This window comes from Octodon degus, unplaced genomic scaffold, assembly GCF_000260255.1.
Source record: "Octodon degus isolate 3935 unplaced genomic scaffold, OctDeg1.0 scaffold00034, whole genome shotgun sequence".
Lineage (NCBI taxonomy): Eukaryota > Metazoa > Chordata > Mammalia > Rodentia > Octodontidae > Octodon > Octodon degus.
This window is the reverse complement of record NW_004524610.1, coordinates 17,581,953-17,599,036: the sequence shown is the minus strand read 5'-3', so window position 1 is coordinate 17,599,036 and position 17,084 is coordinate 17,581,953. Positions and strand designations below refer to the sequence as shown.

The following is a 17,084-nucleotide window of genomic DNA, read 5'->3' as shown; positions in this document are numbered from 1 at the left end:
TCAAATTATGAAAAAAATTTAAATAAAGAAAATCTCTCCAAAAAAATTAATTTTATTGAGAAACAAATAGCAATGAGACAGTTTCAAAACAGATAGTAGGATAGTTACAATAATTAATACATTGCATATTGTCTTCATAGTAGTTATTTACAGTACAAGATGCAGACATGATATGCTGTCCAAACACTATTAGTACAAATCTTACTTCTCATTGAATTAAGAGAAAGTAGCTGTATATATATATCCTGTTTTGTATATACAGATACAAAATGGTCCTTCATTTGTATCCCCATTTTTCATTTAGTTTTGTCAGAGATGGGTATTCTGTTGACACTTAAATATTGTAGGTGTGTGAATTCAGCAAAATAATCCAATATAGTGCAGTAGTCAAAGTGGGTTATCTGGAGGACTGTGCAGACCTCAAAAGTCATCTCTGAAATTGCTGGGCTCCAGAAATTCTTTAGAAAACCTAGCATTAGATATCTAATTCTACCCAGCTATTCCTTCTCTGGATATTTTTTGGAAAGAATTGGAAGCATCATACCACAGTGATATATGTTCTCTCATGTATTTAACAGCACAATTTTTAATAGTTAAATATTGGAAACAACCCAAATGTCCTTAATCTATGGAATGGATAAAAAAAATGTGGTATTTTTATGCAATGGAATACTATGGAGCTATAAAGAAAAATAAACTCAAGACTTTTATAGATAAATGGATACAAGTAACGACCATAATGGCAGATGAAATAAAACAGACTCACATGCTTAAACATCATATTGTCTCTCTAGTGTAAGAACCTGAAAGAGTAAATAAGATGCAAAAAAGACAATAGATATTGTGAAAAAGAAGGAAACTGGTCAAAAAGATGACAATATGCAATGTATTGGGCTGGGGAGATAGCTCAGTGGAATAAGTGCTTGCCTGCCAAGTGCAAAGACCTGAGTTCAATCCCTGTTAGCACTAAAAAACAAAATAAAACAAAACAAAAAAACCCAAACCCCAAATAACAAAAAAAAACCCAAATATGCAATGAATCAATTATTGAAATTGTCCTACTAATCAGTTTTGAAACTGTCTCATTGCTATTTGTTTCTCAATAAAATTGTTTAAAAAAAACCATAATCCTACTGAAACTTCTCCTATACTAATCTCTCCATATATGCAGTGACAAGATCTTAAAGACAGAGCATTTTATTCCTTGTACACCCTGGAACACTTAATAATCTAATAGATATTGAACATGAAATTGAGCTTAAGAGAATCTTTCTAAAAATGCTAGCTTGTAGGGATTTTGTTTTGCTCTGTTCTCTTTTTCCTCATGTGCCAAGTTTTAGTTACAGGAAACAAATTCCCTAGAAGGAAGTGTGTGTGTGTGTGTGTGTGTGTGTGTGTGTGTGTCTACACAAGTGTGTCTGTGTGTGTACATTTCTGGATATAGAGGCAGAACACCTGCACTGATGTGCAAGATGGGAAGATTCTGCACAGCATGACACTTGTGCTGTTTGCAGCCAGCGGAGAAGGGCCTGGGATCACAGCAAAGCCGTCCTCACTTTGCAGTCTTTTTTAGTTGTCCCATTTCCATTTCTTTCCTGGCCAGCCACAGCAAGCAGAATCCTCAAATAGCAATTTGCTTCTTAGCAAGATTTCTCAAACTTTGCATGGCTTACCTTATCTAGCCTTCAGTCCCTGACCTGTCTCCCTCCCTTCCTCTGAGCTGCTGCCAACCCTCTGGACTGGTCCTTTCATTTTTCTCCTGAATTCACTCTTCTTTCCTGCCCTTCCCCTCTTCAAGTCAAATTAAACTTATTTTATAAAAATGATGTCTAGGTAGTTCAGCTATCCTACTGACCTGAATTAAAATATTGGTTAAAATACACTTTAAGTGGTTATTAAATAGAAACTAAGGTTGGAATAGATGTCTGTATAAACTTATTCAGCTTAAGACTGTATTCTAATTAGAGTGGAAGAAGAAAAACTACTGCTTCATGTTCCTTCTACTAGATGTTTTGAAGGATATAATTCACCTTCAGAGTCATGGTATAGTTAGATTATATTTTATTATACTTCCTTTACAAATTTAAAATACTGCTATTTTTTACATATACAGAAGAAAATCAGTTTGGATAATTATATTTAGGCATTCATTAAAATCAACCATAAAATAGACACTTTATTGTGTCATTTATCAACATACTTGATATGTATATCTAAAGTGCATTATGTTACAAAAAATATAGAAATTCAGCAGCACCAAGATACATTTACAAAATAAATACATCAGTTGACAAAATAAATTATGGCAAATGTGATAATAATAATTGGATTAGCGTTGGCAAAAGAAAAAAATATTCACAATGACCAATGTGCAGTTTCATAGAGCAATGAGGGAGACAGTTTTATTCCAATGCATTTACAGTATTTACAGACAATAAATATCTCTAATACTCTGTATATGTTTACTATTACAAAATCCTGTAATTTGTCTTTGGAAGGTCTCTGCCAAAAATTTTAACGCCTCCTGCAAATACAAGAAAAGGAAACAAGAGGGAAAAAAGGTTAATTTGCTTACAAAGTTGAAGATATAAAATAAAGGATACAAATTAAGAAACATCAAATCACAATGGGAAGAGAACCAGGAGACTTCTGACTAATCTCTTCAATTAGAGACAGGAATTCTTTCTCTCCAGAACCTCAACCCCAGCTTGGGTCTGTAACCTAACTAAATGAAAGAAGAAAAGACCTAGATTTCTAACTATGGCAGAAAAAGTGATAATGGAAATTTCTCCAGCTTTCAGATGGTAAATTTGGAAAAGGATGGATTTGATAATCTGGCATACAGCTAGTCTGGAACATCTATCAGCAGCACACTTTACTTAGAATATTCCCCAGTACGTTGGCTTAGGCGATCCAGTTTATTTATCCACATGTTCATTTAGACAATCTTTCACGGATATAACTGGCAAGGCAGTGAATGTGTGAAACTTTGGGTGAAGGATGGAAGGCTGTATATTTTAGCAGAGCATGTTTATTTGATGATATATGATGAGACCTGTGATTTCTTTAGCTATCCTTAAGCACTAATGAATGAAACTGTTATTGGACTTTAGCTTTCAAAGACAAAACTAAGAATCGTTTGTCTATCATTCTGTTGGTATTCTGAATAGATCCTGCATTTAATAATTAAGAAAGCCTACTTTAAATGGAAGAATATTAACAAGACATTGATTTAAGATTACAAAATATAAGGATATATGCCTGTTTTACTTTCAGAGGTTACCACTGGGACTGGCACCTTTTTCTAACTTATCTAAATAATGCAACAATAATTTTTAAGATCTGTTAGTAGACTTTTCTCTTTCTTCTCTCTGGATAGTCTCATGAATACTCAACTATTTCTAAGGAAACAGCTACAGAATGGGATGTGAGTGGCTGTTTAACACTAAATTTACAGCAAGCATTGTGAGCAGAGTTTTATATGGCAGACATGTATGGATATGAGGCCTACAAAAGAGCAAGTCTTTCATACCTTCCTTTCTTCCTTCTTTCCTTCTATTCAGAGTGCTAGACATGGAGGCTCACATATGATAAGCAATTTCTCTTATCACTGAGCCATGTTCTCAGCTTGTTCTTTTTTTTTTTTTTTTTTTTGACACAGGGCCTTGTTAAATTGCTCAGGTTGAATTGGGACTTATCACCCACCTGCCTCAGTCTCCTGTGCAGCTAAGAACACAAATATGCACCACCATACCTAGCATACGAGAACACTGTTGGAAATTTTGAAGTTTTATATGCAGTTTAAAGAAAGAAAGGCAAGATGAGCCTTTATGATGTTCTCATGTCTTAAGGAATTGATCTGTTTAACAAAAGACTTGATTGGAAAGCTAAAACAAAAGGTTTAAAATTAATATTTTAACTGGAAATTGGATGTGGATGTTATAAAGTAAAAAGGACAACTTCAAAACTCAATGATTTGTACTGATTACTTTACTATTGTACTTATTTTAGTGAGCTGAGTTTAAGAAGAGTGAGGAGGAAATGAAAAAAATCTTGAACATTTTTTTCTCAAAAAAGAAAGTAAAACAAGTAAAAGAACCAAAGAAAAGATTGTTTAATTATTTTTCTCCCTGTCTGGATGGGTTGTTACCTTCCCTTCTGATTCTTTTTTAACAAAGCCATGTATGAAAAAGCGAAGTAAAACAAAACATGTCCTAAAAATTTAAGTGTGCAATATATGTAGAGGATGTGACAATATTTTAGCTCTTTTGACTAATGGAAAGCTTTCTATATTTTTCAAAGTCAATATTTACCAAGCCAAACTCAAACTATATGAGTTCTTTGTGTGTGTGTGTGTGTGTGTGTGTGTGTGTGTGTGTGTGTGTGTCTGTGTTTTAGGGAAGGTCTACAGGGTGATAAGGGTCTCACTACTAGATCGTACTTGTAGTGATCCACTTGTTTACAGCCTCCCAAAAGCTGGGATTACAGGTGCACACTGCCACGCTCAGTCTCAATTGCCATCTCAGTGTACCCCACATTGGAGCTTGCACATCAGGCCTGGGGATTGAACTCCTGACGTGCTGTGCCTGCTTGTAGGCGCTTTAATCTGCTGAGCTATTTGGCTGGCCCTTATGATTTCTAATAAGAGTCCCACTGCATCTGGATATATTATCTACATCAATACTTTAAAATGGAATCTCTAAAATTTTAAGTTATATATTTCCTCCTGAAAGGTCTTCTGAGAGGAAGTAACTTTACCTCTAAGAAATTCTATGTATAGTATAAGAAAATCATGTGTGTTACCTCATCAAGCCTCCCAGAAGTTTAGACTATAATTCTGGAAACTACACATAGGACATTAAGAAACACTGGTCACTTATAAAACTCTAAAATAGTGATTCTAAAGGTTTTATTTGGATTATAGAAATCTGCATGACCCTGAACAGTCTCACCAACACACTCCTCAACCTCCTGCTCTCCTCATCTCTGTGGTGTTTTTTCTGGAGAAGGCCAACATCTGACTTTCCAACATTTTTTCTATGAATGTCCCTCACAAACAGGGAGGAAAAGAAAAAGCAGAGACATCTTATTCCTTTCAGTGCTAAGCCTGAATTTGATTATGCCATTGCCTAATCTTTACTAGATATACTTTAATTGAGGTGTAGCATTGGGCCTAAGAATTGACCAGTGTTGATTTTCATTAATTTTCCAGATACTTGAAGACCACTGCAAATTTTAAATGAATATATAAAACTCCATAAAAATTGATTATACTTTTAAAAATAATTCTTGAGTATAATGTACAAAAGTAAGGTTTAACAATACAGTAGGCTCATCATGTTAGTTACAAATACACACAGTTAGGCTCCCCTCTTAAAATGTGCTGACTACACATCACACCATATGGATCCACTAGAGACTCGTCATGTAGGCAGTCACTGTGCTAAAAATTTCTCTAGCGCCATTTCTCATTGATTGTTGAAGCTGTACTATGGATCCAATATACTTTCTGATTTACATGCAATTTACTAATGAACTTGTGAATTTAAAGAGAGAAAACCTGGCTATTAGATTCAAACTCCGCTTTGAAACATCACCCTGGAACCTACATGTACCAGTGTCAAAGAAATGAAGTAAAGGCACTCTTTAAGCAATGAGATCATTAGTTGTGATTGATATGTTCTTGTATTGCTTTTCTCTTTTACAAACCCCAAACAAGTCCTATATCAAAAAGTAAAATAAAATAAAATAAACTATAATAATAAAATGAGACAAGCAAAACAAAGGTCCCATCTATCAGTGTAAATATGTGGACAAAAAACAGCCCTGACACTTAGCTCTGAACTAAACATCAGAGATGGGGAATTAACCCAGCTGTATTGATGACCTTTCCCAAGGACTAACTCAGGTCTTCACTGAGGAGTGCTTTAGTTTTTTATTTTATAATACAAAGTTAACATCTGCCTCTTTTTTGCACCACAGAAACATAGTCCACGTGTACACATGTAGGTAACATATATATTATATATTTATCTATGTATACATATGGTGTGATATGAGTAAATGTGTATATGCATAATATAGTGTAATCAGTGCTAGATCTAAAAGTATGCACACAATCATATGTTGCAATTTACTGAGTGTTTCTGAAAAGCATTTAACGCATTTAATCCTTACCCAACTTTATGGGGTTGCCATAAAGCTACCATCTTCATTTCACAGATGAAAGTCCGTCTCTAAATCACTTGCCAAAGGTTATGAACTTTTAAAAGTTCAGACCCCACACTTGAACTGAAGCTATCTGACTTTAAAGTCTGTGATATGTTTATAAGCTAAGGCTATCTAACTAAAGATAGCAAGCTACATAAGTGTGGAGTATTATTATTTCTATTATATTACCCTGGAAAAATTAATTCAGCTTGCCAAATGGATGCATGAGAAAAATGTAAGTCTTTGTCAAGCCAGTGCTTAAAAGTTTTTTTTGAAACATTTTGTTTTCATAAGCTGACAAAAATCAGAGTTAAATTTAATCAAATGCATAAAGCATGTATCTAAAAATAACTTAATTTTTTAAATTAAAAAAATCAATTAAGTACCCAAGAGATAGGTCAGGGGCATAAGTGCCTGCCTGGCAAATGCAAGGTTCTGAGTTCAATCCCTGTTACCAAAAACAATCAATTAAAGATTTAATTAATATACTTGATTAGATAAATAGTGAATAACTCAGAATTGTTTGTGGTAGGGTATTGTGCTGCACTGTTTGTAGATAATATCAAAACCTGTGTTCTTCTTTAAAGTAAAAAAAAGAAGAGTAAATAAGTAAGTAATACTGTTTTCAAGAAACCTAAAAAAAAAAAAAAAAAGACTATCAGGTTTGTCAAGCTGTCCAAGTAGAGGAATGAATACACTTTGCAAGAAATGATGAAGAGGGTCACTAGTTTCTGAAGCCTGTGACTAAACAATGACATTAGTGGAGCAGGGGGATCACCAACACGGTGTGCTGTGATTCACAGTGTGGTAGCTACGGTTGGCGGTGTGTAGTGGCATGGTGTGGTGTGCTGTGATTGGTGGGAAGCTGCTAAGCCCAGCTGCACTCTGGCCTGGTGTACGTGGGAGCACTGGGCTGTGTCATGTGAGAGTCTGAGAGCACCCAATGTGGATGGGGCCGTTACCGTGACATGGGCTCCGGCGTGGCGGGGACCTGGGCGGGGCGCTCCACGCTGCGTCCGCTGCCCATGGCCTCAGGGGTGGGCCAGGCAGCCCGAGTCCGCCGTTTCTTCTTCTCCTGCTCCTTGCGCTTGCCTGGCTTGCCCTTCTTTTTCTTTCCGGGTGTCTTGAGAGGCTGCTCCTTGTAGGTCTCCACTTTGTTGGTCTCCTGAGTCAGGTACCTGCCCTCGTCGTCAGAACCGAAGCGCACTGGGTGGTTCTTGGTGTTGGGTGCCGGCTTGGAGTTGGGGGACACTTCCGAGGTGGCTCTGATCTCGGCCGTGTGGATCTCAGCGATGAGGTGGTGTAGGAAGTAGCGGCGGCGCAGGTCCTGGATGGACTTGCCCTTGTCGTGGAGCAACTGGTGCTCTGACACTGCCCTTTTGCTGCCAGAAAGCAGAAGAGAAAGACAATGTCAGCTGACAGCTGCTGGTGAAGAGCAGGCAGGAGCAAATCCATCTACAGAGTGTCCTCTGCCCCCAGGGGAGGGAAGGGAGGAGGAATGGGGTTGAGATTGCAACCCTGAATCTCCTGGGAACAGCATTCTGCTCTGGCCTTGTCTGTTTAAGAGGACAGCATCGGATCAGTGGGTTTTATTCTGCCTTCCCCATGTGAAATGCTACAACTGTACTCAGTCATATTCAGAAATGCAGAGAAACCACTGGGGATTTCTTCAGTGTTTGGTTGGGAAATGAACCCAGATACCTATCCTACGAAACAAAAAGGAAGTTGCCTTCACCCAAGCACTCTCCCAAGCTTACCTGTGCATGCGCACAATCAATCAGACAGGCACACGCGCATGCACACACACACACACACACACACACACACACACACACACACTGTTGCCCCAGTAGGAAAATAATAATACTGACCCCCAAAGAATAGCAAGCTATGGGACCAGAAGCCAATGGGCAAAAGCATGAAGTGAGCACTGATGTCTGTGTAGGAAACATCTCACTGGCGGGCTAAATTTTAACATTTGAGATGACAGAGTACCAAGAACCTATATTTGGAGGCCAAATGCCAGCGAGAAAGAGAAAGATGTAATTTTTCCATAAAGTAGCAGTAGGTGGTCTCCTTCTGGTTCTGTGTGTGTTTATGTGAGATCATTCTATTTCTTGTGTGCTACAATATTTTTTCTTGCTTAAAATTTCAGGCAATGTAATTCCGAGTATTCAAAAGCTCACCTTTCTATTTGCTTTTTTCTCTCAAACAATCTCTAAGAAGACACATGAAATTCATTTTCTTTTAAAGTAATACTCAAATGAAAATAGTGAAAGAATCAACTCATCATCAATCGTTTTAAATGCTTTCCTGACTCTTAGCAGCCCATCACATTCTCTGTGTTACTCCATGCACACAATGCCAGCTGTATGTAAGAATCATGCCCACTCATTGTCACACTGTGCCCACGTCAACTCCAATTTCTGCCGCTGGAATAGTTCTACAAACAGGCTCATCTTGGAGGCACCTGAGCGTATTTCACGGGGCCACATCCCATGAATTCTTATCTTCCCAACACAGCAACACACAGGTGTTTGGGGCCTTGATTACCTTTGTGGGACTTCAACTTCAACTCCTCACAGAAATGTGGGGATAACAAAGAGCATCATTATCATCATTTACCAAAGAGGAAAATGAGATATAGAGAGTAAATGATTCGCTCTAGTTCCCGTGAGAACTGGCAGATCCAGAGCTCTAACATGAGGCTTTGTGTTTCTAAAAGGAAAGCTCCCTTTCTAACGTTCCCAACACTTTCTCCTGTTAAAGCTGAAGCCAGAATCTATGCTGAGGACCTAAAGCAGAGGACACGGGGCCATAGCCTCTATGACAGTGGTTAGATAAGAAAGCAACACAGCCATTTCCTTGAAGACTAAGGATTCCCAAGTCCTCTTTCAACACTGGGATTCCTAGAGTTTGGGTTATCATGGGGGGAATGAGTCAAAGAGGAGAGCAAGAAATGAAAACAGTTATTATTCTCTGGCTCTGATAGTTAAAATGCCAGCTTCCTTCTAGGATTTTAGCTGTGGACTGACTTTAAGCCATAGAGCTTGTACAGAAAAGACATGACCTAATAGAAAGGAATTTAACAGGAGCCTGGCTTAAATGAGGCATGCAGGAGTCTTTCTTCCCTTTTTAAGGTGTCATATGTGACTAGATTAAACTTCACTTACTCTGTTACAGTCCTTAGTACTTGGGAAACTTTTAATGACCTACAAATTTGAGGTTTGGGTACAATGTATCCTTTTACAACATTTTACAGGACTGCTAGAATTGCATATTCCACAAGCACTGAAGTTTAATACATATTTTTACCGAAATGTTATATGAAAAAGAAATTCGGAACTATTGCTAATTGATAGTATTGGGGCTTTTATTTCTCTCTGAACTCTTGGCTGATATCCTCAAAGTATACTGCTTTGCACAGCCCTAGTCTCGCTTAGCCTGAAGCCAAACTTCCCATGGTTGGCCTGTTCAAATTCGACCACCATTGCTCATGCTTCTCTGACTGCAGATGTCTGCCATCCGGGCCAGCTTGTGCGATGTGACTCACCCAGCTCAAGAGCCCCACTCTCCCCGATGCTTCCCATAGAAAATGAAGTGATCTTCCTTTATTTTATAAAAAGCCTACAATTGTGTGCTATTTAAAACAGTATCTCTCTTTCCATCTGCCTTTTAGAAGAAATTGATATATATTAGGACGCAAATCTTATTAAATGCTAAATCTGAAATGCTTTTACACAAGTTATTTAGTGTTTCAGAGACTTCTGCCTTTAAAATATTGGGAAGTGCAAATCTCTAATGGAAAAATTGTATTAGATGGTCAGAAAGACATTGACATCTTCATTATCAACAGGGAATAAGGTCCATAAGATATCCTCTTTATTTCTGAATTAAGATATAAACCATGCATACCATGCATGACTCACATGTACAATCCAGATACACCTACATGGTAAGCAGAAAATTTAAATTATGTAGGTTTTACAATTTAGATGACCCTGAAACATTATTAGATAAATATGGCATCAATAATAGTCTGGTACTCATTACATCTGTAAATATTACATAGCATAATAGTAGACACAACATTTATTACATTCCTAAGTTCTGACACAGAAAAACAAGTATGTTACACTTTATGGCCTTTGATTATTGTTTTTTAAAAAGCAAAAAGGAGAAAATGCTTAACATGAATAGCACTAAGTTCAATCAAAACAGTTGTTCTTTGACGAACAATCACTCTCAAAGGAGTTTTTATGGAACAATATTAAATTTCTAAGGCACTATCAAAGAACAGAGGAAATCAACAGTAATGGAAATTCCTTCCAGCTCAGGAAGAAGCAGGACGCTTGTGCTGATCATATGGAGAGACTCTGAGTTTGAGAAACAGAGTTCTGTGGTACACGGAGGAGACAGGGCTAGGGTACTGGAGTTGCAATGACTCACCAGAAGTCTCTTCCAGTCCCTATGACTTAGCTGAAAGTTATGCTTTTCATTAAATGGAAGAGACCAGTCTGGTTCCCAAGCAAATCAGCCAGTGATGCTTTGGGCTTCACAACCTGCTTGGTTCCTGCTCTAAAGTAAACCCAGATATAGCCACCTGCCATGCCACACTCATCCACACGGAACATCCCAAGAGACCACTTTCCAGTCTCCAACTTGACTGTGTTCTAGCCTCACAAAATCTTGTGGATTCTGCATGCACAAATATGACACCATAAAAACCATTATTTATAGTATAAATAAATAGCATAATGTTCTATGTAAACAACTATATCCACTAACAATAAAAATTAATCTTGTGGGCTAGCAGGGCCAAAAGATCTCAATTTGTAATTGGCTTTTGCAGGGCTTAGAAAGTTTTGTCACAGTAACTGTCTCTCCCTTAAAAGTTACCTCCTAGTTTAAAAAAATATATTTCTTAAGCAGTTTCTTTAATCCTTGGTGTGCAAATTGGGGAGCAATATAATTTGATTATATGTTAAAATTTCTTTCAAGAAGAAGCTAGCCTGATTTTGTGTAATTGTAGACTAATGTTTTGTCTAGCACACATTTACTGTTACTTGGCAGAAATGCAAAAATAATCACTTGGTTTTTAAACTTTACTTGGCTATAATAATTTGATGAAACATCTTTATATACTGATGATTTCAGCCTCCATGAAAAATCATGGTTGTAATGTGATGACCCATTAGCCATTCACCTCAAAATGTTTAGTACTACTTTTATAACCATCTGCTGAGTGTGAGTGTCTAACTGTGATATTGTATTTCACCCACAAACAAAACTACAAAAGAGTCTGGCTGCTAAATGCTTTCTGATGTGTGTTGTGCAAGGTGCAACAAAGAGTTAAAAAAGAACCACTAGGACAACTCACCACTATTTTTATGCCATGCTCATGGACTTAATCATGGTTTATTTACTGTTTCTCAAAAGAGAAAACAGGTATTTCTGAAGCAACTTTAAAAAATTGGCTCTGATCCAAGACAGTAATTCTTAGCCAAGTAAATACAGCATGTAAATGCCCTTTTCACATTTAGGTCTTCATCTACATTCCTAGCTGGATGTTGGATAACTGAACTTAAAACCAGTCTCAAAATGAGCAAAAAGTCTGAAGACAATTCCAAAATACATCAGTAAAATGTTGAATTACAGGACACAAAGACGCTTTATCTCCTGCACAGTGTTCTACACAATCTGCCTTCGGAGATTCCTAACAGATTTCTACTTTGGTGCCAAGGTTCAGACACGTCTAATGTAATTTCATTTAAGGATTTTCTGCTCTAATAATAGACCAAGGCACACATAAAACAGTTGCGTTTTTGTACACCCTGTGGGAATTTACATGGAAGTTCCATGAACCTGACCGTAGATATTAGATACTATTTTTATTGTTAAATATAAAAATTATTTTTAATTCCTTCTCCAGAAGCAAACTCTTCTAGGTTCTCAAGTTGTACAGTTTTACCATATTGAACACTGGCCTTGCAGCTTCATGATTGCCCAAGGACAGTGTTATCCACACTCAAGAACTGCTCAGTCCACCAGACTGCAAGACAACATCACTCTGCCACTGTCACAACTTGCCAGTCACACAACAGTCCCTTCTCTGGGTGACTAGGATGTATCCTTATTCGTAAGCCAATACTATCTTTAAAAGAATCACCAGAAAAGAATGCCAAAATACAAGTTTTCGGTCTACAATGCAAATATTTGACTCCAGATTAAAGAAGAGTTAGTAATAATCCCAAGAAAAAGAAAGTCTCCGCACCTGAAATTCGTTCCGTACCCAAGCATTCTAGCCTTCCTGAGTTCTATCAACACTGTTACCCTTTGGAAGTCGTTACTACTTTCTTATATAATATGCTTTCATTATGTAATATGGTCCTGTTTTATATGCTTAAATTATGTCACTCATAATAAAACTGGATGTAATGCTTTTGCTTTTCACAGTCACGCTGCCACCCGCATTTAGTGTGTAAAACGCGCGCAGACCTGCATCCTCTGGTCTCTTTGCTTCTTCCGAATCACACTACCCGTTTGGTCAGGGGCTGAGGACAGAGCCCCCCTCGGGACACGCGCAAGTTCGTCTCTGCTGGTTTGTCCTGGGGATTCACGCAGGTCCCCGGCCCGGTCGCATGGCTGGGCACAGCCCCTCGCAGGTAGCCAAGCTCCCCTGCCTCCCACCAGGGGCTCCCCAGCCCGCTCTCCCGCCTTCCGTTGAGCACTTACAGCCGGCGGCCGAGCCCCTCCACCGAGCGCCCGCAGGCGGGCACGGAGCAGCTCAGCAGGAAGGCGGCGACGCTCCACTGCTGGACCAGCCTCCGCAGCATCGTCTCCGCTGGCTCGCCGGACCTGCACGGAGAAGGGCCGCGCTGAGCCGGGCTGCCGCTCCCACGCGCCAGCGGCCCGCTCGGACGGCGCCCTTCGCGGAGTCCCCCAAGTGAGAGAGAGAAAGAGAATGAGAGAGAAGACCGGAGAGAAAGAAAAGGAAAAGAAAGGAAAGGAAAGAAAAAAGAAAAGAGAAAGAAAAAGAAAAGGGGGAAAAAAAGAAAAGTTCTTAGAGCCTCCAGCTCCTACTTACTCAGGAATCAGCTGCTCCAGTTGCGTTGCTCCTAAACCACACCGGCAAAAGGGGCCAAAAGGAAAATAGAAGATAGAGGCGCGTCCCCTGCAATACAGCGGGCACGGGGTGTTTTATACACGCTCCGCGATGAGCAGTGTTTACGCGTCTCCCGTAGCAATGTCTAATCCTCTGGCCCCTGAGTCGGGTGCGCAGCCGGCGCTCGCCGCCTCCTGAGCAAGTCCCCCCCGCGGTCCGCTGCGGGGCGAGCCGGGCCCTCGGCGTCCACAGCCACTTGTGGAGAGACCCACATATATATGCCTCGCCGCGTCTACCTCCTCCGGTGGGCTGGCTGCTTCCGGAAAGCTGACTCCACACGCCCCGGGAGCGGGTTTGGGGCGCGCGTGTCGCCGGCCGGCAGCCCAGGTGGCGGCGGGCGGTGGCGCAGGGCGCGGGCGGGCGGCCGTCCCGGCGAGGCGCGCGGGGGCGCAGGTTGGCGGCGGGAGGAGGAAGTTCACACGCTCGGGACCTGCGCGCAGTGAGCGGGCCGCACAGAGGTGGCGCCCGAGGAACGCGCGCCCGCCGATCGGGCGGGGACTCGCCGCCCCCGCCTCCCCCACGCGGGCCGGGCTTAGAGATCCCGGGCGGGCTGGGGGCGTGGGCTGCCCTGCAGCTGCTTCTGCGAGCCGAGGTCTTGCAGGGCTTGCGGGCCCACGGCCGCGACTCGCGGCTGCACGGAGAGGAGGGACCGGGGAGCTGGGAGGACTGGAAGGGGTGCTGAGAGTGCCTGGGCTGCCGGCGAAGCTTGGAGCGCTTCGGGATGTCTCTTCCTGACGCTTTCCCGGGACAAGTTGGGCGGGAAGCATCAGCTAAGAGGAGAACTAGGAGAGCTTTTGCTTAGGAGCTAGAACGTTTCAAACTTTGGGTAGAGACTACACTTCTCGGTGTTGGGAGACAGCTGGGGATGCCTGGCGCGCGTCCCAGAGACCTGCGCCAGGATGGAGACCCCCTTGGAACTGCAGAGGGGACTCGAGCGCGGCCCTTCCGCCCACGTCAGAAATCTGGCCCCACTGAGCTCCTGCTTGGCGACCTCGCTCCGAAGCCCGCAAGGCGACTCCTGAATGGCGTGGCGTGCAGTCGCCAGGGCGAGCAGGCTCTCACGGGTTCGGGCAGGAAGGCCGGCGGCTCAGATCTCGGGGCAGGAAGCACTCCGCGGGGCAGGATCGCGACGCTCGTGGGTTCCCGTCCACAGGCGCCTCAGTCTTATGAAGTGAATGTGAGCGACTGGGACCGGTTCGGTGGATGTTTGTTTTCCACACTGTCCGGCTTACTGCAACGCTAGCGATATCCTGCGATGGGAGCTCTTTCATGGTGTCTGACCTTTGTCCAGCAGCTGGTCCACACTTTCTTTCACCTAGGGTCAAGGAAACAGCGCCCTCTCCGACCGCCGCTCACTCTTCGGACGGACTCAACCCTCTCAGAAGCCATCTCCCTCAGTAGATAGCGTTAAACCCCAAGCTAAAAACAAACAAACAAACAAACAACAACAAAAAACCACTGGCGTCCTCGTATTCAAAATTTTTCTTCCTCAAATAATCCTCTGGGACCACAACTTCCATTTAACATTTAAGAATTTCTAAGTGTTGGATGTGTTTGGGTAGCCTGGGCAGAAAGTGAGCACACAGAATGTCAACCTTTGAGTCTCCACAGTCCCTGATTTATAATATTTTCTTTCCAAAAAGAAAGAGCCTTACTGGTATCATTAGATCTTAAGGGGGATATTTGTAAAAATAAGCAAATTCACAAATGAGCCATTTAATACTTGGAAGTAGTTTAACACTAAATAATACTTGCTCACACAATTAAAAAATTTAAAGGTATGTTGCCAACTTTCAAACTACCTAGGCTTTAAAACATCACCTTTCCTCAATGAAAGATTAAAACATGGGATTAAAAATATTAAATCAGTTATGCTGTAAATTAGTTATGTTCTTAGAATATTATAAAGAGTGACATCATCAATAGGCAGCTTTGATTTATGTTGTTATTTTCTACTGATTAAACAGATTGACCCCTGCCCAAGTTTTCTGCTGTTAATGGCAAAATATCTGTCAAATGTTTTTAGAATTCCTCTCAAACACAAAAAGAGAAAATATAGACAGAAAAAAATAAGCACTGTACACTTTATATACCTGGGTTACTAAAGTTTCTGCATAATGTTACTTCACCTGTTCCTTGGGTTGCAGTCTTCTCGCTGCTCTTTTGGCCCAAGGAGGGAGACCCTCTTAGCAGTGTCGTCCAGAGATGTTTCTTGTTCATCAAATAAATTAAAATAAAGTCATAAAAGAATTAAAACTTCTGTAAAGAGAATTAAAACTTTTTATTCTGTTCCTACTAAAGGCAACTTTTAGGAAGCACCTACATTATTCTAGCTGTATTGCTCTTTACGTGCAGTAGAAATTCTCTTTGATATATACACAGGAACCTATTCTTTGCCTCTTCTGAGAAAGATATTTTCTGATGTTAGCATCCAGCTGCCAATATACCAACATTCTAATGTAAGGATAAGGACACAGGACTGCAAATGAGATACAATAGAAACTTCTTTTTTAGGCTTTGCACTAGAACAAGTACCAGTAGAGGCTAGATGTTAGCCTCTTAGACCTTGCTAGCATGTAAACATACCTTTCCAGCTAGAGGGATTTGAAACCTGCTTTAGTCTGCAGTGTTTCCATGTGAGGACAGCTGGTGCTGTGAATTCTGTACCTACAGAGGTGCCTGGCCTGGAGCAAATCGCACAAGTCCCCTAGCTCATGGCGGCAATGTATTACCTCTACCTTCACAAGAGGTTTTCTAAATGTTTAAATGTACTAATTTTGAATTCATAGTAGATCACACATTGATGTGATTCAAATATCTCTGATCACCAGAGGTATTCTTTTCATAACTTAGAAATAAAATCTACTAGCATTTATGTTTAGCCTCTGGTTCCTTTTCTGTCCTTCTTAGCCCAAACCGCAAGTCAACAGATCAAAATTACAAAGTAAGTAAGTATAGCTCTTTAACAGTGTGCCTGGACCCATGCATTCTCATCACCAATAAACGTCCAGGGTGAACATTTGCCAATGTGTAGCTCCAAGCTACAGTTATAAAATTCCACAAACTAACTTCTCTCTTTTCAATTTTTTCTATGTTTATATAGAAATGTTGCATAATGGGCTCAAAAACCGTTCTCATTTAATGGGCTGGGGAGATGGCTCAGTAGAATAAGTGCTTCCCTGGCAAGCACAAGGGTCTGAGTTCAATCCCCAGCTCTGAAAAAAAAAGTTCTCATTTAATACCCTCAGAATATGTCTGTAATCACTTGCCTGGACCTAGAGGAAGCTGTTCACTAGCTTACATTAAGGTAGCAAAATGGAAATGGGTGCACACAGCCTCTAAAACCCACCTAAAGGAAATGGGAGGGTATGTCTCTTGTTTTGATGAGGGTAAGACTCCTTAGCTGGGTATGGGTATCTGGAGGAATTATCTCATGAGAGAACCCTGAATTATTTCGAGCTGATAAGATCCTCCATGGCAGTATCAAAGTGGTTTCACATCCTTCCTCATCAGCCCTGCAATACTCAGCTTTCTGTTGATTGGCCCAGAAAGCTCAGCCAAGGAGAGAATTTTCCTGGGGGATGTCCAGGTCAAGGTGAAAGGTGTTGTTCAAGATCTCCCAGCATATCTCCCATGACTATTAGGGGTGTGTGTATGTGTGTGAGAGAGAGAGAGCAAGAGAGAGAGAGAGAGAGAGAGAGAGAGAGAG

At 40.8% G+C, this 17,084-nt stretch overlaps 1 protein-coding gene across 1 annotated transcript; it reads right to left on the bottom strand.

Moving 5' to 3' along the window:
- Positions 1-2,091: 2,091 nt before the first annotated feature.
- Positions 2,092-13,661, bottom strand: Pthlh (parathyroid hormone like hormone). Its single transcript, XM_004630328.2, has 4 exons — positions 13,298-13,661; positions 12,946-13,068; positions 7,173-7,592; positions 2,092-2,524 (listed from the first exon to the last, which is right to left on the bottom strand). The coding sequence occupies exons 2-4, from the start codon at positions 13,044-13,046 to the stop codon at positions 2,515-2,517; spliced, it is 531 nt and encodes a 176-aa protein (XP_004630385.2). The 5' UTR covers positions 13,047-13,068; positions 13,298-13,661; the 3' UTR covers positions 2,092-2,514.
- Positions 13,662-17,084: the final 3,423 nt, after the last annotated feature.